Source organism: Vulpes vulpes, chromosome 7, assembly GCF_048418805.1.
Source record: "Vulpes vulpes isolate BD-2025 chromosome 7, VulVul3, whole genome shotgun sequence".
Classification (NCBI taxonomy): Eukaryota; Metazoa; Chordata; class Mammalia; order Carnivora; family Canidae; genus Vulpes; species Vulpes vulpes.
In genome coordinates, this window is record NC_132786.1 from 33,587,124 (window position 1) to 33,609,000 (window position 21,877).

At 40.0% G+C, this 21,877-nt stretch overlaps 1 protein-coding gene across 9 annotated transcripts in view; it reads right to left on the reverse strand.

Moving 5' to 3' along the window:
• Positions 1 to 21,877, reverse strand: part of UNC5D (unc-5 netrin receptor D) — a 534,099-nt gene that overhangs the window by 17,375 nt on the left and 494,847 nt on the right. For all 9 annotated transcript variants that reach the window (XM_072763531.1, XM_072763538.1, XM_072763536.1 and 6 more), the window contains 3 exons: positions 14,664 to 14,813; positions 8,837 to 9,001; positions 1,352 to 1,530 (listed from right to left, as the gene is read on the reverse strand). In XM_072763531.1, the coding sequence (XP_072619632.1) occupies positions 1,352 to 1,530; positions 8,837 to 9,001; positions 14,664 to 14,813 (494 nt within the window). The remainder of the gene's footprint in view (positions 1 to 1,351; positions 1,531 to 8,836; positions 9,002 to 14,663; positions 14,814 to 21,877) is intronic.

Below are 21,877 nucleotides of genomic sequence, written 5' to 3' on the forward strand. Positions count from 1 at the left end.
TGTAGTTCGAATTCTACAAATTGCATTTGTGGAGAAGGAAATAGGACTGGTAAGTGATGTGTTGAGGCAGATTGGTATGGGTTTGTAGAACCAAGGATTCCATACAGGGTCCCATCCACCGCCTACCCTTTTTTCTTTGCAAACCAAATTCTATTCTCAGGTTTTTCATTCTTGTCCCTGTGGGTGATCAGAAAGTGAGCTTGACATAGTCATGGTGTTCATGGGTTATAAATGAGACATCTTCTTCCTTTGTCAAAGTTGCTGGGAAATAGTCAACCTAATTTTTTTTCCTGTACACTCAAACATTTTTGTGTTCTTTCATTTTCAATATATGACTCTCAAGAATGTATCTATTCTTTCTGGGCTTGTCTGTCTCTGCAAATTCCATTTTCTTTTACAGCAATGCATCGTTCCCTGATTTTCTTCTCTGAGTCTGACTGCCTTCTAGTTGGGTCCTTCGTTCCTGGATTCTGGATCCCTTTTGAAACAGGGAACGGCACTCTATCATTTCTTGGCAGACACCTACCTCCCCTTCAGAGAAGAAAGAGTCAGGTAGGATGTCTGTGAAAATAAAGAACACAAAACGGAAATGATAGAGCAAGCCAAACAGTAAGAAAATAAGGCTTTGCCTCAAAAAGGAAAAAAAAAAAAAAAAAGAGTAACAGAGAAGAAGGGATGTAAAATGGTTCTGGCAAAACTTGTTCTCTTTTCTAATCATTCTGGGGCATAAGGGGTGGTCTGGGTGGGGGACCAGGGCCCTCTCCCTGCTAGTTATCCTACAAGTCCAGCAGGAGCTGCCTGCCCATTGGTGCTGCTCGGGATGCCATCACTCTTGCTTCTTCTCATCGAAAGTAATCCAGCCCATTATGAATCTCTCTATTCAACTCTCAACTACAATGTATAGTAACGGGAGTCTGACACAGAGGCATGCACTTGCACTTTTGTAGGCTGAGCAAGTCCCCATTAAAGGTTAAATAACACATAGGGTGGTCTGATGCTAGGGAAAGGGTTTATGCAGCTTGTTTGTTTCTAGTATCACTGGCTCAAGACCAAGTACCAAGATGACCCAGTCTCTACTCCCATTTGGGTGGCCCAAATTAGCCAATCTAATGATGGACCAGGACCAAAGTAAGACTTTTCTATGACATTCCCAAAGACAGAGTGGGTGGAAGGAAATGCCATATACAGGGTCCTGTTCTTGTTCTTTGCCTAGCTACATAGCTAGGCCTCACGTGAAATACAGCCAGAGGGATCTATAAAGGCATCAGGGTCTGGAAACCATGTGGATGCACCCAACCCCCTTTGTTTTTCAAAACTGTCAGTAACCTCTTTCAAGTTTACCCCCAATTACCTGTTGATGCTGTTTTTCTGTGCTAACATCTGCCAGTCCTTGCCTTTGGCATTGGGAGTATCAAATGTAGCACAGATCCGCTGTCTGATGGAGTAGGGGATTTTGAAGGCTTTGGGACCAGTCTGTGCAGGGAAAGTGCTATCCTCTTGTGCAAAGAAAGTGATGGTTTCTCTTTCACTCTATAAACAAAGAAAGCATGGTCAGATCTAAACGGAAGTGTTACTGGTCAACACTTTTATTTTTTTAAGAAAATCTATTAACACACATGCACAAAATGCTTGGCTTCTGTCATGGACTCTGTAACATACATTGAAATGTTCCCCTTTCCTCTAAAATAGTAAATAACTTCTCTAAAAGCCTAGTGAATCATGAACTGGAGATTTACAACAGTGCCTTCCACTCGAGGGAGTCATAATCATCAAGGAGATGTCAGGTGACAGCAGAATTAAACCTTTTTTTTTTTTTTTTTACTCTCAGGGATGGATCTAGAATCAGTAGGAAGAAGTCCCCAAATGACAGATTTCAATTCCATGAAAAGAATGACCCTGGTGATAGAGCTGACCAAAGATAAATAAGCTAATCAAAGCTGCTGGCTGGGCAGGTACACAACAGGAAAGCTACAAAGAGCAAATGATTGTTTACTGATCAACTTTAAGTTTGTGTTGCCCTGTTCTGGGATGTGAAGTGTGTGATTCCATAGTAAATATTCTGGTCTTGTTTCAGAATTACATTGCTTTGGTCATATACAAGCCAGCGAGGAGTCAGTGAGGAGGTCTAGAGCCTGTGGAGTGGCACAGGCTGGCCGGCTTCTGCCTGCTGTCTTCCCACCCCTGCCTTCTGATTTAGAGCTATCCAGGGAGGACTGGTTATTTCAGTGCATGCCAGAAACCAGATCATCATCTCCAACATAAAACCATATAGACATTGGTCAAATTAAAGTGGCTGCTGATAAGTTTATGTGAACCAACAGAATTTTAAAGCCTGAAAAGTATCTGACTGAATCCTTCCTGCAATTATGATATGCTACAAGTCACAAGGGTTTCTGTAAAAGTCACTAAGGCCTCTATAATCAGTTGACTATGAGTTGACCAAGAGAGATTTTCCTGGGTGGGCCTGACCTAATCAGGTGGCCCTTAGAAGAGAGAAGAGGCAGCTCTTATCTGGAGGCGTCTCTCCTGCTGGCCTCGTAGAAAACAAACAGCAAGGCTGTGAACTGTCCATAGAGCAGGACAGGGGGCTAGGGTCCAAGGGCATCCCCTAGGAGCTGAGAGTGACTCCAGTCTAAGAGACAGCAAGAAAATAAGGACCTCAGTCCTCTAGCTACTATTATTGGCCAATAATCCAAATAAGCTTGGAAAAGGACTCTGAACTCTAGCCTAGAACATATCCCCAGCCACTACCTTGATCTCAGCCTTGTGAGATCCTAATCAGAAAACCCACAGGCACCTGGATGGTGGTTAAGTGGTGAAGTATTTGCCTTCAGCTCAGGTCATGATCCCAGGACTCTGGGATTAAGCCCCACATCAGGCTCCCTGAGACTGCTTCTCCCTTTCCCCCTGCCTGCCACTCCCCCTGCTTGTGTGTGCAAGCATATGCTCTCCCTCTCTGTCATAAATACATCTTAAAAAAACCCAAAACGAAACAATTATGCCATGCCTAGACTTTCAACCTACAAAAAATGTGAGACAGTAAATAGGCACTGTTTTATTCTGTTAAGCTTATGGTAATTTGTCATATAGCAAAAAAGAAAATATAATAATAATATAAAGAGAACTTAAAGCATCATGTCTGAGATGGGGTTAAGGGACTTGGTTAGGACTGTTTAAACCACAAGAAACTGTCCTTCATGGTAGGAATTTGTAATCTCGTGTTTTCCTTCAAGGTAACACGTGCCATTTCTGAGCTGTTCTGTGATCCTGCCTTCAAGTTTTTTTGAACCTTAACACCTCTTCCTACTTCAGGCACCAGAGCCAGGAGAGCCCTTCCTGGCAAGTGCCCAGGCTCACATGGCTATACACCTTTAGACTCAGTAAGTCTATGTCTTTAAGAATCTGTTAATTGAGGAAGCTGGTTCACACAGAGATCTTATTAATGATTGATAATATGTTTTGATATTTCATAACCATTTGACAAAGTTACATTTTGAGGGCTCTATCTTGGAAACACAGTGCCTTTATGCAGTATTTCCAAAAGGGTATTTCAGAAGATGTTCCCAGAAAGAGCAGGTCTATAGTCAAATACATTTGGGAAATGCTGCATATTATATCTTCTGCTTGAAAATTCAAAGTACATATTATCACATTAAATAGATTCTACTTACTGATTTTAGTTCTATTCCTTCAGAATATTATAGAACAACACTCATCAAAATTCTTCCAGTATTTCATGATAGCATGGGATAATAGAAAAGCATAGTTTTCAGAGGCAGAGAGACCTTGCTTTGGAAGATGCTTTTATACTTCCTAGATCAGTGACCTTGGATGCTTCATGATGCTTCTGTCTCAATTTCCTAATCAGTCTTTGGCCTTTTTTATAGACCCCATAAAGGTTATGAAATGTAGTGAAAATTACCCAGGCTGAAACTAGCAGTCTGATTTCCTAATACCTATACCAGGATTCATTTCACTATGCCATCCTGCTTGAAGACAAGCAGGTGGTTAAGAAAAATGCTGAGCATTATTAGATTTATGCTTCAGGAATTAAGAGCAGGAAGGGCTTCCTGTTGGAGGCATATGGGTTGGCTTTGGAGGATGAGTAGCTATTGACTCAGTAGAAACTGAATGGGTAACTAGTTATTTTTGGTGAAACATACAAGTCTTATTCTGATATGTTGGATTGTTACACAATGAACCAACTCAGGCTTCTTAGTGCATGAAGTAGGTTACGAGAAACAACATTTTAATCGTGGTTTGTAAAATTTCTTCTGGCCTTTAAAAATGTAAAGCAAAAACAGTCTCCTTCAATTTCCTGACTTAAGGGAGAATGAGGTCCTTTTAAAAGATGGTGGAAACTATAGAGAGAAAAAAAGAATTCTATGCAAGATAACATGAGAACTTGTCATTGTAAACTGGAATGAAAGGGTGTTAACATGTCAAAAGGTGGCTTGCCAGCAAAACTGAAAGCACTGGAAGCATCCATGATAAAAGATTCCAAGAGACTGAACTGGCTTTGAGTGGAGCAAGCTGACCAAGCTCTCTTTACTGTTGGCAGAAGGGAGACCACCCTGATCCACAGTCTTCAGGACAGAAGTGGTAGGATTTCAGAGTGAATAAAATATTATATGAGAATGACTCTTAAGTATTTTTTCTATTTTGGACACTTTAATAAGTGGGCCCCTGGTTTTCTTCTAAAGTTTCTCAATTTAAATATTTGCCATGCATAAGGATGACACTTTATGTAACATTTATGGTGCATTCTAAAAGACAGCTGGGCCAAGTAATAAGAATCCTGTAGATACATCACATTTTCTGATTGTTTAAATTAAATATGCAGAGGAACAGCAGATTTTCATGCTCTGCACATCTGAGATAAGCGGCTGCTACTTGGCTAGCTGGGGAGTTATAAATCAATGAGAAATTCCAAGTATTCTGTCTATTTTGCAACAGACAAATCATCCCCCAACCTTCCACCACTTTTGGAAGAAAGATAAGGGAACTGCTTGAAGGGAAAATTGTAACATGCAAGTTTCCCATTTAAGTTCTTTCTTCAAAAAAAAAAAAAAAGTATTCTTCAATAATATTACATTAACAAGGGATGATGCAATAAATGACTTAGGGATTCTTCCGTTCTCTTCAATATTAGTAAAATGATTTCGCTTTGGACTACAGTTTTTAGATCAGGGATACCGTTGCTTTTATAGACTATCAATTGGCAATAATCATTAAGTAATCCAATGAGGTTACATTTAAATAGAACCCTCCTGCTTCTACAGATTGGCACAATAATGGCCACTCTAAGGAACAGAAAAAATATACTGTCTTGATCATTGAAATAATTTTTAAGTGTGAGAATGACGTGAATGACTGTATTTATTTGGAAAGCCATTTAGATGAGAAGGCATGAAGGTATATGATGATGTGAGGCTTAATGTAAGGAACCAAGGGCCTTCAGTGAGGATAATCACGGCATTGATTCAGATATTTAAAACAAATGTTATCTTATATATACAATGACATACATCTATATGTATCTCTTTTACCTCTCACGGTACCATTGTTAAATTTGTGAAACAGACCCTAAGATCATCCATTAAAATAAGTTAGAAGTTGGAGCTCTGAGCTTAACTAGACAGGGATTTTTGTTTGTTTTTTGGAGTGGGGAAAGGGGCAGATACTTAAAAAAAATTCAGACATCTATTGAAAGCTTGAGAAGATTTATTTCTTTATTATTATTATTATTATTATTATTATTATTATTATCTTTAATCAATGAAACCCTATTACTAGCTTATTAAAACCACCTAATGCAGGGTCTTTCAACCTAAAGGCCATAAAGTATGATGCACTTACTGATGTAATAGTCCCTATTCACTGACTAATACAATTCATGTCTAGAATGCATCTTGACTCCTCCAGGTAATCCTAGCTTCTCAGCACTTTATGTATCTTCATTTTTTCTGGAACCAGCTACAACTAGAATCCAAGTCATTTTTTGGAAGAAGAGAATGCTTTGTATTCACTAGATCTATCCCCAGTTCTATGCTTCTGCTAGGAATGAGACAGTCCTGGAGTTGGAAGGAACATGAGTGATCGATCATACACTCAAGATCTTCCATTGCAGGTGGACTGACATGTGGAAAATCTATTCTATTCTCGAAGACCTATAGAATGAACCCTTATTCCGGCCCAGCCCAGTCCAACTTTCTGCAGTCTTGAGGAAAGAACTTCCCAATTTTCATCTAATTTCATACTCAAAGACAAAATTTATGGTGCTACGATGTTTGTTACTAGTGCCTAAGCATCCTCCCACCCTCCCAAAGGAAGACTTACATTACACACAAAGACCATAGTCAGTATTATTAAATTAGACTTCCCTGATTGGGATCTGGAAGCAGTCTAGTATGGAAATCCAGTCTTTGACCTGGACATCCTATAACTGGGTTGGGAACTCTTGCTCCCCATTACTGGCTTTAACATCTGGGATAGGAAAGTTGACCTCTTTGAGAATGTTACATCATGCCAAGTTGTGACAGTATAGTATTGAATCCCCAGAGTTGGATAGTTATATGTGAAAACCCATGAAATGGTACTGAAATAGAGTGGGTTTCAAAAGTTCTTAGTTTTCTGCTGACATATAAAATAACAGATTTGCTAGAAATATGGCTTATTATCAAGAGATGGGGAAGCACTGGGCCAAATGCCAGCAGTAACACTTGAAGAAATTAATAAAATGATCCTTCTGGGGTCAAAAGGGGTTAATAAATCTCCAAAAATGTAGTAGCCTACTAACTGGATAGTGGTAGCCCAACAGTGAATAAAGATTATTCAGATGCTTGCCTTTTATTATCAAGACATATGGTGGTGTCCTCTTTTTCAAAGCATTTCAAAGTGTAAGCTTGCTAAGCATTAGACCAGGAAATGGAGAGTAAAGGGTAAGACTGTGCTTATTAGCTCATTTTCCTCCTGTTCACTTCAAAAATTTGCTTAAGTGGGGAGGATAGGTACCAGGCTATCTCAACTCCATCACAGTCCTTTTACATGGATTTCCTGTAATAGTAGGAGTTGGTCCTCACCATCTAAGTGCCTTAAAAAATAAAAACGTTTTAAACCTGGAATTGTTGTATTGATCTGTGATCAGACATTTAGGGAGTTTGCATCAGAGATTATCTTTCCGTCCCACCTCTTCATGCTTGCTTCTGAATGCCAGAAGGAAAATCTGCTTGGATTTTCCTTTTGTATTTATTTTAAAACTTTCCTGCAATTTTTTATTTTACTTTGAAATGTATTGTGTTAAATATGCCACGACTGTTCAAGAAAGAGATGCTCAAAATATCCTACCCTATGTTTCTGGATCTACCTTGCCCATCAAAACTAGTTTAGCATACAATGTTAATTGGCAATAATGAATGCAAATACTGTACAAACATGTCAGTTAAGACAGCTATCAATTTTGAGGCACAATCCTTTAGAAAGCCATCCACTCTTCAGAAAAACTATTTGGGGAATTAGCAATGCTCATTTTGCATAAACAATGAATTGAAATGAGAATGGAGTGAAGTGATAATGCTGTAAGACTACAAGTTTTCAAAGAAAAAAACCAAATTGAGTGGGATGTATATAACATTTGTTAGGCCTTCTGCCAAGCCTGAATGAATAAATATACATTATTTATATATTTATACATAAATATGTATGTGTGTATGTCTGTATACATGCACGCACATGTACATATGCTACTGATGAGCAATAAAATGTGTTTTTCTACCCTAGCCAGGGATTACCTTGTCATTGCTCAACAAAAGCATCTCATGTCTCCCCTGATTCTACCCCTCAGCTGCTCTCTCTCCCTCCCTTTAATTTTTTTAAAATCTTTTTAATTTTTATTTTATTTTATGAGAGAGAGAGAGAGAGAGAGAGGCAGAGACACAGGCAGAGGGAGAAGCAGGCTCCATGCACCGGGAGCCCGATGTGGGATTCGATCCCGGGTCTCCAGGATCGCGCCCTGGGCCAAAGGCAGGCGCTAAACCACTGCGCCACCCAGGAATACCCCTCTCTCCCTTTAAATAACCAGGCAGGTGGGAATGCCATTGTCTCCTTTCTAAGCCAAATACATAGCCATGATGAAGCCATTTGGTGGTTTAGGGCAAATCAGAGCCATGGCAGAAATTAGGTGTCTTTTTGCAAAAGTGAATTCTCCTCTGACTCCCATTCTAACTTTGCCCTTTAATAATGATATGACCCTGGACAGTATCCTCTCCCTCTCTGCACTTGCATTTCCTTACTTTGTAGAATGAGACTTCTGTCTACTTTGTCGTACATTATTGCATCGATGAATCTAGATTTAATGGAAACTGGGCTATGGGGGATATGAGACATTGTATGACAGCAGGGAACCAAGGTCCTGAAGATAACTTATGGAAAAATGGTCAGAACCAGTAGAAAAGCAGCCCAATGGTGACCTCGTGCCTCTTCCAGGTCTGTGTCTCAAATGTACCATCAGTCTACAAATGAACCACAGGTGATATTCCAAACCTACAAAGGACGATTAGATTGTTTGTAGTTCTGTGCATAAAACCAGTGCTTTCCCCTAAAATTTAGCTCTCCACAGAGCCTCATCTCTGATGGGTTGAGTTTCTCAGCCCAACAGGAAGCTCAGTTCAACCCTCAGCTTGAGGAAGAAGTTGATTTGCCCTTATCAGTAATGATGCTTAAGAGTGAGTACATTCTGAAGCTCTTTTAGAACCTGTGTAACACGACTGAAATAGGTACATTTATCTTCCTGTCCTGTAGAAATTGGGTCAAGTGGTCCTGCGGACTAAGGACTCACCTCTAGGATGGATGTCTGCACTTGGAGGATCTGTTCATGGCCTTTGAGCTGCCGGATGCAGATTTTGCAGGACAGCTGGGTGGTGGTGGGCGTGTAGCGCTCCAGGGAGAAGGCACAGTGCAAGGGTTGCCAGTTACTGCACCACACGCGGGAGAATGGGACTTCCTGCAGGAAAACAGGGGAGAGAAGAGGGGTCTGGTGTGCAGAGCCTGGCTGAGAGGAGAGGCTTAATAGCAATAATTATGATGATGATGACAATGATTGCAGCAGGGATAATTGCCTGAGCAACTTTGGTGAAACTGTTGTAGAAATAATGTTCCAGCATATGCCAAGCAGCACAAAAAGTAATTAATGTCAATTCCAATGGATAATATTTGAATTCCAAAACCACAGCGCAAGAACTCAGATTTCACTTGGTGACACACAGGATACCATCAAAAATTAATCCTCATGCTTTTCCACTAAAATCTCCAGGATCGTGCCCTGGGCCAAAGGCAGGCGCCAAACCGCTGCGCCACCCAGGGATCCCTTCTTCCAGAATTCTAATGGGCACATTGCTTGTTTCTTAGTTTTCTCTACTGGAAGTCTCACAGACCCGGATTTTGGATGATTCACGGGGGGACCAGCAAGGAAGGACAGCCTTTGATTGTTGCCCACTTGAAGAGAGGAACACTAGCTGTAGGGAGTCTGAGAGAAGAAACTCATGCCCTAACCACTACCACACATCCCAGCAAGGAGTATAAGGCTTTGTGGTCTTGTTTCATTTATTCTTAATCCTGAATCAAGGGAGAGGCAGTGGAATTTTCATCTCAAGATGCAGTCAGGGACTGAGAGAAGGTCTGGTTGGTGAGGTAGCCCAGCCATCTTTGGAGGAAGTCATTTTCCTGACAACACTCAAAAATGACTTTTCACATGCACCAAATTCTATACCGGATAAAAGAAATAATGACATGCATTTACAAGTTCTGTCATTTCTTCTTGTTGTCCAACCCAAATCTTTCTGTGCTTCTCCCCCTAAGGCTTCTCCCATGTTGGAGGCCATGGGTAACCCTTACTTCAACCCTTCTGTCTGCTTGCTGACTCTTCAAGATCCTATCTGTTCACAGACTCCTTGCCACCTCTCTGTGGAGAACTCTCAATAGCTGAATCTTTGAAAGTTATCTCATTATCAATCACTGACATTATACTTCTAATCATTTTATTTGGCCTTTACTTTCTCCAACAACTCTACCTTTTCAAAACAGATTATCGCCATTCACTGTCTGTCCTCCAATTTTCTTCTCTCCATTAATGATCCTCTTCTCTCCTCATTAGAGCTAACTGTGGTGACCTGCTCCCCAATCTCCTGCCTTCAGTCTCTATGATACGGAGCTAATGAGGGGGTTAGGGCTTGGCCAGAGAGGGAAACAGGAAGCAGCTTACTGGTCTTCTTTAGGAAATAACACTGCAGTGTCTCTTCTACCTCTAATCATGAGTAGGGGACACGGATGTGACCAGATCTCCTGGGAACTCTGTTTTCATTACAAGAATCCTTTGCATTGGGGCCCAGTATGGCCCCCTGATACCTGCCACATTTAACAGAGTCTCCTGCCTGGCCCTCCGGGGCTTCCATCATCTGTTGTCCTATCTTCATTTTAATAGCCCTCAAATAAACTCTCCTTTAAGCAAGTATGTTGTTGTTGTTGTTCTTTATATAGAGTTATTTTGCAACAACCTCCTTTCATGAAAGAAACTCTAAGAAAGGGCTCCAAGGTTAACAGGTACTTTTGCCTAATTAAGACACCTGGGTGGCTCAGTTGGTTAAGTATCTGACTTGATTTCAGTTCAGGTCATGATCTCAGGGTTGTGAGATGGAGCCTTAACTCTAGAGCCTGCCTAAGATTCTCTCTCCCTCTCCCTCACCAACTCTAAAAAACAAAACAAAACAAATCAACAAACCCAACAACAATAACAACAACAAAAAACAAAAAGCTAAGGTTTTTGTGTTTTTAAATAGAAATTTGAGTCATTACAGTATAATATAAGTTCTTGAGGATCAGGGCCAGACAGAGCTGAATTCAAGGTGCCGCTCTTAAACTGACCTCCACGTTGTGCAGTGGATCTGAATCCTTGCTAATTCCTCCTTTCCTAAAAAACAAAACAATGCTACTGACCATTTATTGAAAAGTGTCCTCTCTGGTATACTTTGCTACATTTCTTATATTTTCTCCAGAGAATGCTGGCAGAAGGGTAAGAGAATCATGCTCACTGCAGAGATAATCTTCCCTTGCAGAAAGATATGAGAATCAGCACACACACACTCCTCTCTTTTCTTTTTACATTCCACTGCACACAATCAAAACATTTTAAAAATCTGATTTTAAGATTGTATCAAAAGAATATTCCTTTTTATTGTTGGGTTGAGTAGCAGCTGCCAAAAGTGCTCAACAAAACATTTAAAAGTAATAGAATTAGAAGCGCTGTGATTAGTGTGTTTTCAGGGCAACCATCTTTGCTTTCATTTATTAAAAAAAGAACAAACTATCAAGATGCTCACTGAGCGAGAGGAATGATGTGGCAAGTAATATGGGAGGACAAAGTGTAGCAAAGTTATGGGTGTTTAAAGAATTCCGGAAATGTTTTCATTTTGATTCCCATTATAATTAGGTTCCTAGCAGATGGAGAGAATGTAAATCACATCCTAGCAGGAGACAGACACAGGGTTCCCCAAGACACAAAGTATGCCGAAAAGAAAGCTGCTTTTATTCTAGGGAGGTGACAGCTCGTATTTGTGTTTTGTAGGATTTAAAAAATATTTTATTGTATACTGTTTATTCTAGCTTCTCCACCCCATAGTCAGCAACAAAGAGCAGAATGGGTGATTCTGTAGCACCCAGGTCCCAGTAACCTATGGGGAGCAGAGCTATTTATTTACCTCCTAGACAAGGTCTGCTAAATCTGTGGAGGGGATCTCTGACTGTGGTCAAGTCTTAAAAAGCCTGAGAAGAGAAGAAATACTTGTTTTGTTTTTTTTTTTTTTTCAGGGGAGGGGAAAGGGAAGACCAGCACTATGGGTTGCAGCATAGCATTTTGTCAACTCTAATCCTCCAGAAGCTAACCTAACAAGATTTCAAAGCCAGCTGGTCTGACTCTGGATCTAACCTTGAATTTACACCATTCTAAAAACATTCCTTGTGCAGTTGGTTGGTGTCTCATGGGGCAAATATTCTAGGCAGTGGGTATCTCCTAGGCCTGAAAATTCCCGGTAAATGCCAGCTATCCCAGAAGAAGAAAGTAAGGTTTCTTAGGAGAGCAGGCTTTGGGTGCCAGCTGGAATATGTCGCCTCTCAGATTCCAAAATTAAAGTTAGAGAAAGAGGGAGAGGAAGACCAGAGTTCTTCCATGCATTGAGCTGGAAGATGACAGAAGATGACAGGAAGATTTACCAGTTGAAGGAGAGACCTATAAATGATGTCAGGAAGAGTGAGATTTTCTGTCTCTGCAATAGCTCTCGGTTAGTTCCCATCCACTAAGCCCTAATGAAAAGCCATTCTCTATTATCCACGCCAAGTTTATCAGTGCACATCATGTTCTACATGAAGTTCAAGCAGGATGAGCACAAACCCTCCCCAAAGGGCTTACATCTGATGCCTGGAGCAAACACAGCATGGCCATTAAGAGCAGCACAATACGCATTCATACAAGCTAGGGGATTTTAGTGATGACAGAGGCAAGAAAATTGGCGGCAAGGGCGGTGGTGGCGGGGGAAAGGAGGAATGGAGCAGAAAGCCATTTGTGGGTAAGAAAAATGAAGTGGAAATGAAACTCAGTGGCAAACCCCTGGTGCAGAGAAAATTAAATTATTTCTCAGCCTTCCAAGACTCTTTCAAATTATGCTCAATTACAGAAGGCAAATATTTATCCATGTTCACAACATCCATGCAATCCAAGCCATCCCAGCAGTAAAGCTTGTTGGGTTTCCTTGTGAGCCAATGCCCTTTTTCTTCGGTTGGCCTCTGTGGCATGTTTTGAGGTCCACAGGTTCTTAGGTGTCCACACCTTTCCTGCCCTGGACCCTCCTTGGAATTCCTGGTGCTGGAATTATTGTTTAAGTGCTAGGGCAAGGTTATGGTCCTTTCATCTGACTTTTTTTTTTTTATCTCTAAGCATTAAACTTAATAGTTACTTGGATTGAGGCACTTGCATTAAATCCAGTAGAAAGATGCCTTTAAGCCTATAAAGATTAATACAGAGGAATTTACGTGACTACCAGGATTTGTTTTAACAATGCCCTGAAGTTCAATTTGGACTGGGAACTTTGACTATGCTTTCCTGGAAACAGAGACACCTAGGTCTTAGAATATCATAAACGACCCATTTATTCATGGAAAACCTCTCAGCATAAGGAAATATGCTGAATGTGTCAAAAAAAATTGTTTGGGGCCATGAGAGATGCTCTTGTTGCTCTGAATGCTCTGAAAGAGTACACAAGGGGCAGTTCCAAAGGTAATGAGAAGTCTGAAAAGTAAACAGGAAAATACAACCTTGTCCACTCTGAAAAACATGAATTTTTGAAGGCAAAAGGGTTGGTGGTTCAACTTTCTTTTTCTAACTCTCATGACTCAGGCAAGGTTTTTCTCTCTGTGATTTGGCTTGTTCCCATTCTGACAAGCTGGTTCATCTTGTGCATGTTTTTGGTTTTTGTTTTTAATAAATGTCACAAGAATGGAAAGGTTAAAACCCCACAAAGCTCCATAGGTTATGATAGAACTGAGACATCTGAAAGCCTTCTGTGATCCCAGATCAATCTGAGCCCACCAGAAGCTTTTCCAAAGCTAAGGAAATGTCCTGTCACCTGGTGACTTTGATTTAGGGAATGACTGTAGACCAGCCAGCTGCTTGTGATGACAGTACTTATCAGTGGGGATTTCTATAGAATTCGGTGGCAGAGTCACACATCGATGAGATCTTTCTATGCTAAGCAATTACTCAAATTCCCTAAAAGTGATCTGAGGAGACTCAAGTCATTTTGCAATGTTTTAAAATTTTTTGATAGAGGAAAAATAATACAGAAATATCTTTATATATTTGTAAAAGGGCCCTAAAAGGCATTATTCTTTCTCTGGCTCTCAGTTTATAATTTCCTCTTCCCATCTTACTCAGCTTACTTGGTGGCAAGCACTTCATGTTCAGAACAGAGTCTCTGGTGCCTATCTGGCTAGCCAGGGCTCTCCACAATTCAAAATTGTCACCCTTAAAGGATTGACATCAGGGGTGCCAGGGTGGCTAAGAGGCTAAGTGTCTGCCTTCGGCTCAGGTCGTGATCCCAGGGTCCTGGGATTGAGTCCTGCATCTTCTCCCTTTGCCTCTGGCTCTGCCTCTCTTTGTCTCTCTCTCTCTCTCTCTCTCTCTCTCATGAACTAAAAAAAAAAAAAAAAAAAAAATCTAAACAACTGACATCCAGATCATTTGTTGTTGACCATGATTAAAATAGTGTCTCGTAATGAACTGGTTTTAATTAAAACAAACACCACACCAACCCTGCTCTAAGTTGTTAAATGACTATCTTGAACCTATACTGAGCAAGAGTGTAAGTGGGAGAGAGGAGAAATTTTACATCCCCTGACATCAAGCATCTTTTCCCCCTACCTGTAGAAACCTGTGAGCTGATGTCAATATGATTGATTCCCTGTGTGTCGTCTAAACTGCTACATTTCTGTGACAGTTCTGAAATTAAATCCATACTTTCAAAGGAGAAGGTAAGTCAAGAGTACCCTTGCTAGGGTTTAGTGACGTGCTTGCTGGTTAAAGCAAAGCTATTTCTGTTAGCAGCCCATTTGGCCAGTACCTGGCATGCAGTGAATGGTTTGATTCTCCAGAGGAATGGAGGGATATCCAGGACAGAGATCTGAAGACTGAAGGTGTTCCCTTTGAAATGCAGCAACTTTGGCTCTTCCAGTAGCTGTCCACCTTGATGTCTTTCATCTGAAACCACTTCCTTTAGGGCAGGAAAGAGAAAAGAGGCATAACAATGAAGTGTCTAATTTCCAACACGTTGCTTTCTATAGATAGGTATGCTCACTACCATGTGTCTTCTAGAAATAGACAAACAGCCTCACAGACACACACTTCTTTGGTTCCCCCATATCCTTGTAAGGTCACGGCTCCTGACTCAAAGCTGCTGACTCGTAATGACCTAGGCTGAAAGAAATAATTGCTCTTCATTATTTGCATTGCTTAGGCTTTTAAACCAACACCGTTCCTTTCTTTAAAGCTAAAAGACCTCCCCTACCCTAAGCAAACTGTTACACCATTGAGTTGCCACAACTGTGTGAATTTCATCTGCCACAACCATAATCAAGGGATGTATTCAGAGTTTACACTGAAAGTTGAATAACACCCTCTCCACGCTCCCACGTGTTGTGAATACGGGCATTATACAATTACTTATTCTTTGGTTCAAAATAAATGTTATAGGGTGCATGGGTACTATTTATTTGCAGTAATGTTCATAAAAGTAATGCCAAAAGGCCAAGCAAAAATAAGTTGTTTATCATGTTTTAGCTCAGAAAAAGGAAATCCGATTCCTGAAGATATATACCCGTGTATCTTTTGCTGAGAAATCTTTATAATTATATTTAAAATAAACAATTCACCTATATTCTTTTAAGCCAGCCATTTTAATTGGTTCCAAATTTGTGGTGTTTAGAATCCTATTGAAGAGATGATAAGTCAAATCAAATAACCGACATGAATTCTCCAAAAGGTTAAACTGCCGTTGGGGTGAGGCCGTCAGTGCTATTGGAGATAAGAGAGCTCCCTAAATCCATTTCTTAAAATCACCATTAATTGACTTATAATTCCCCTGCAGAGTTACAATAAATAAGATAACTGAGATCCTTTAATTATGTCCTGTAATCTTCCCAGATTCTAAGAAAGATTGTGAGAAGGCAGGCAAGTGGGATTATAAATACAATAAAACTTACATTTCAATTATCAGCGAGTAAAAGCAGCTCCAGAGGTTATCTTACCAACTCTTGTCTATGTGCAGAATAACAGGAATAAAAACATGTCTTACTAAGATGCAGCTGTCCAGCTTTTATCCGACACATACCCGTAATTGTTAATCGGTTGCTAGTATCTTTTCCCAGGACTAACTGATTCAATTCCAAGGTCATTTTCTACACTTCATTTAGCGAGAGGAGGTGTTTCTTGGGAGCTCTCAGGTCAGTGCTGAACTTTCTGTGATGTTGGAAATCTAGATCTGTGCTGCTCCATGTGGTAGCCACTGGCCACAGAGGCTATTGAGTACTTGAAATGTGGCTAGAGAGAGTATGGAACTGAGGTTTTTTTCGCTTTAGTTAACTTAAATTTAAACATCCACATGTTGTCAGTAATTACTGAACAGCACAGTGCTAGGTAGTCCCTAGCTTTGTAGGTCTAGCCGGCATCTGATGGGGGCTGCAAGAAGTGGAAGGATCATAGTAGGGTAGGGAGGAGAGAGAATGCAATCCAAATGCTGAGTTGAGGTTTTTTAATAGATGCTGATCAGTGGTTCTTTGGGGAGATTTAATAAGTGTCCATCAGAGCTATGCTCAAACTGGACTCTAAGTTTATACAATAAAACTGCCTTCTGCCACCAGAGAGCTCACAGTCTAGTAGGCATCTGACGTCATATCTAAGTATTACAAATACATGTATACCTAGGAGGTCAAGGCAAGGGCATAGGGTATAGCCTAACCCAGATGAGAGGACAGGCCAGGGAAGTAAGTGGGAAATTAATAGAAGAAGTAATATTTGAGCCTAACCTTAAATAGGAGGGCTAGCCACTGGAAAAGGCAGAGAAGCACGTGCTCAGGGCACTGAGCAGGGTATGTACAAAGGTGCCAGGTGAGGTAGAGCTGGGACAGGTAGGGTAGAAAGTAAGTGGCTGGAGGTGATGAAAATCCAATCATGAAGTCTCACTTGCTGTGCTAAGGGCTTTGTATTTAATTTTAGAGCATGGATACTCAGGTTTTAAGGTGTGTAAGAATCTTCTGGGGACTACATATACTCAAAAGAGGATGCATTTTATTAGCTGAAAATGGAGGCTCAGAATTCCAATCACATTTCGGTATGATTGGATCAGTTACTTATTTTCTGTAGGCTTCTGTTCCTTAGCTGGGCTTATTCATGGCCAAACAAAATCATCAACCTGATACTATATTAGCCTCTTTTTTTGCAATTTTAGTGTGACATTAGAAACACGTACAAAAAACGAATGCACTTATTAAAACCATGTTAAAGCCATACGCTAACAATAGTGTGGACTCTACAAAGTATATTTGACTGGGTTGTCTAAAGCATACTCCTTGTCTTTAAGTCATCTACCTTACCTGAAAGTACAGAGAAGTAAACTGAGGTCAGAGACAAAGCACCTTGGGCCAATGGCTCATTTCTTAGTGGAGAACTAGGCTATTTTAATATTTAGAAACCACACCGAGCACCATCACACTAGAAGAGAACTGAAGTTTTAAATCACCATGTACCTTTTTACAGATGAAAATTTGAAGCACACCACTACCCCCAAAGAAAGTCATCTTCCTAAAGTTACAGGGTTAGTGACAGAGCTAACTACAATGGGGCAACTTGACTGTAGCCTAGTATTTTTTTTTTATTTCCCTGCCTTTTTATATCCTATGCTTTCTTTTATTCTTTTCTTTTTTATTTTTAGAGTCATGTGAAGGTCAGACTGTTATTAACTCTGTCCCATAAATAATTTTTCACTGGTGCACGATATATATAAAGGTGACATAAGTCAGTCCATATTTGCCCTATGGTCTAAGCAGTCCCTGAAATGCAGCATGGAGAATATTAAAAATTTTTAATAGATGTCCACTTATAATTATCACAGAGAAAAATGGTACCTTTTAGAAATTTCTGCTTTAGGGCCCCCAATTTAAATACAACTATGATTTATCTTTGCTTTTTTTTTTTTTAGCTTACTTTCATCTCCACACATCGAAACCAACTCTACACAATTAACAGTATCTCATAATCTTGCACAAAATATTAAGCAACCACAGTTACTCTGTAACAAAACAAGTACTTATTAAAATGAAGAAGCCAATCATGAACTTATCATTGTATTTAGAAATTGTAAAGGCATAACTGGATCCAGAGGTAGAAAAAAACAAGCAAATAAAACCTCCTGAATACAAGCCTTAAAACCCCATCTAAAAAGAAGAAATTATACTTAGTGCAGAATTTCCAGTTATGCTCACAACTTACTGCATTCTTTTCAGGGCTAGTCCTGGACATCTGTATTTTTGAAGGCTTTCCAGATGAATCTGATGCCCAGCTGGGTTTGAGAATCAGTCGTACAAACAAACTCTGCTGAGCTAGTTCTGAGTTGCTCAGTGGATCTATCATCCCGAGTGTGAGGCCTGATACTCATTTCATTTTTCCTATCTGCCTCCTATGTGACAATGACCTTATGTTAAGTCTCTGGTTCTACTGTTAAATTGATATCTGCATTAATTAAACTAGAAAATAGGATCTGGCCAGTTTATTGTCTATAAAATGTACAAAAAGGCTATGTTTGGTGGTGGCTATAGTCTGTCTCCCTCCTCATTTCACACTGGGTGCTGCTAGCCATCCAGCTCCTGGAGTTGGCCAGGAGAAGCCTGGGCTTTGTGCCTCAGTGAGCTCTTTATGTTGATTTAACGAGACAGACAGCAATATTCAGGTGTGCTTCAGGGATACTAAAACAGGCAGGCTGAATTTACATATTTATGAGACAAAACTGTTTGAATTTAAGTGTGCACGTGCACGCATGTGCACGCACACACACACACAGAGAAATTATGTCGCTATGGTGTTTTCCTTTAAATGCTTTACGTGAACAATATTTCCCAAGGTTGCATTATTGATAAACACAAGAGCTACATCTGGAGGAAATCCTTTGAAATTAGATTCTAAATCCACATTAATGCCAAGTAAGTAATGAGTACCGAGAGGTACTGAATAGGAGGGCTGGGAGCAATGGAGAAAAAAACTAGTTGTTTTTCCTTTTTTCTTTCTAAGATGAGGCAAGTGCTTAATTCCTTGCTCCCCCGATCAAGGTTTGTTTGTGTGTGTGTGTGTGTGCATGCATGTGCACACCCATGTGAGACACAGAAAGAAAGAAAACACAGACAAAAAGCTAGGTCTTAAATGTTAGTATTTTGTAAATATCTTACCATTCCTCAACCTTTGATTTGAATTCACCAAAGGAGATGATACCAAATACACATACATAAAATGGCTGCTCTAATTATTGCAGACATACAGGAGTAGGATGGACAAAAGTCATGGGTTGTTCTCCTACTCTCCTCTCACCTTCAGGCAGACTTTTATTTTAAAAATATACATATATCTGAGCTGATTTAACTTCCTAGAGAGAGTTGCAGATGTATTTATCAGAATACATCTTCAACAACTTGAAACTAAATTATGTTTCAAGGTGTATGAGGTATTTTGTTTTTGTCATTGAGAAAAACCAGTACTATTATTCAGATGAAGTATCCCCAGAGCAGAAGAGAAGCCCTGCAGGAGGTATAGGGTAGGAGGGCAGGGCTGGAAAGGGACAATGTTTCTGTTCTAGTACTAAAATTGTCCACAGGACTACTGTTTGGTGGGACCCACACTGGTTCTAGTAAGACAGAAGTTTTGGGTCTGGAAGCTGTCCTCCTTGCAAAGTTTCCAGTGAGGGAGGAGGTTTTAAGTATTTTATTGAACATAACTTCCCATTGATCTATGAATGAAATGAAATATGTCATCATGATCTTCAACCAGGCTTCTTTCTTGGTGAAGAGGACAGTCCTAGTTGGGCACATATGTGTTGTTATTTCTCTGAGACATGAAAGATGCCCTACAATAAACACAGCAACTATTGTAACCAAGCTTGTATCTGTTTCCAAATCATAACAAACATTTTTATCAAAGTGATAATGGAGGCAAATTCCAGAAAAGGCAATTTTGGCAGAAATGCTTCTGGAAGAATGACACATTACTTTTGATTAGGAAGTTAGGGTTCTATCAGAGTTACAGAACATGAGTCATCATGGTATACAATATTTTCAGCTCATACCACACAAGTTGGGGGAGCTAATATTAATGTGTGAAGTCTGCTAGAGGTTCAAAAAGTGAATTGTTGCTAAGGCTTTCTTAAAGTGGAAGAGTTTTAATAGATTAGTAACTATATAATTTTTCCCCTCTAATTAAATACCACATACAAAGCTGTGAAAAATATGACACAGATGATGTGGGATGTTAAGGTGGTTTAAAGGAACCTGGGCAGAAGGCCCTGAACCTGTTCACTTTTCGAGGGAACAATCCAGAATGCTGGATTCTTTCAGAAACAAAATCCCGAGACTAAGACCGTGGACTGCATGGTTGTGTTCTGAAAACCTACAAGTTATGTTTTAATCTTTCTGTGGGCCAGTAAAGTTATTCAACCAGGGTTGACGATCTCTCACCATCCCAGGGGGAAGAATGGCCTTTGCTGCTCATGACAGCTGTCACATACATCCTGTCAAAAACAAGTACAACCAAACCCAACTTTAAAATAAGCTCCATTCGATGTAATAGGAGAGAGAAAGAATCACTGGAGGTAAATAGATTATGACAAATGAGGTCAAAAGTATTTCTACTGGAAAACATTTCTCTGATGCAAAATTAAAGTGTTTTAAGAAGTATCTCTAAATGATGAAATAAAGATATTTGGATTCAATTTAGAGGGAGAATACCATTTTCCCTAGCACTGATGAAGAAAGGATATTACCCATAGGAAAGGAGAGTGGTTTGAAAAGCTGTGTTTAGGGCCTCATTTTCATGACTTCCACTGCAATTCATATTCATCTGTGAACAGTCGAGCTGTTATAGAATCTGCTAGCAATCAACAGGAATGAAAATAGATTATCTGAAAGTCACTTAGTTTTTTCTTTAGGCAAATGTCAAACTCACTGGTATATAATATACTTCAGCATTATTCAAAGTGAGATCAAACTGGTTATGAGGGCCGACTTCCAAGGCACTTGTGATAAACAGATCCTCATAGGCACAATGGTCGGCAGTGGGTTACCCATATGAGCCAGGAGGCTGGAAATCCTCCAAGGTCCCCCCTGTGTTTACTCCAGCTTACTCAGCCTTCAAAATGTGGCTAAGTTACTAAGCGTCCAACTTGAGTCATGACGCATTCAGTGGTAGTAATGACCTCAAGTGATTCTTCATTTTTGGTTGCTGAATGTCTGTTATGTATTTTATTTTGGAAAAAAATGTTATTGGGGCAGTGAAAGTAGATTAAGATGATCAAATAGCAATCTTAGGATGACATTTAACTACTCACGTTGAAGTTTTTACAAAATGGTGGCCCTCTGCAAAAAGGCCCTTTTATGAGCAGTCATATATTAAGTGTGCCTTTCAAAATGATTTGTGCTACTTAAGAGAGAGTCAGGGAAGGTTCAAGAACATAGGTTGGCACTGTATCATCTTTGCTGGCTTATGTTCAGGATTCAGGTCATTGTATCTCTTTTATTGGTAAACATGAGTTTTCCAGCTCAGTGTCTTAAAAGCTAGTTACTGAGGAAATGCTCTGCATAATGGACTTAATGATCCAGGACTGGAATAGCAGGGATCTGGGATGAGGTGTGTCAGGAGAGCTAGGCTATTTATATACGGGCAAAGCTTACACAGGCATTTCTGCATTATCTTTGCTGCTATTAATAAACTCGAACTCTTTGTGAGTAGCTAATTTAAAATGAGTCTTACGTGATTAAAAATGCCAAAAATGGAAAGGAACCTTGAACTATCTCTGCCCTAGTAGCCCTAATTATTAATTGACTATGTACCCAGGATATAATATGCTTGCCTGCTGCCGGGTGTGATTTCCAATTGTTGTACCCTAACTACAACCTTCATTTGGTTCATGCAATTTTCTCACTGCCTTCTGCACACTGAATAACTCTTGCTGTTCCTGTGGCTCATGCCATTCTCCTTTCCTGACATGGTAGCCCTTTCTCTTTTGCTCCTGAATGACATCCA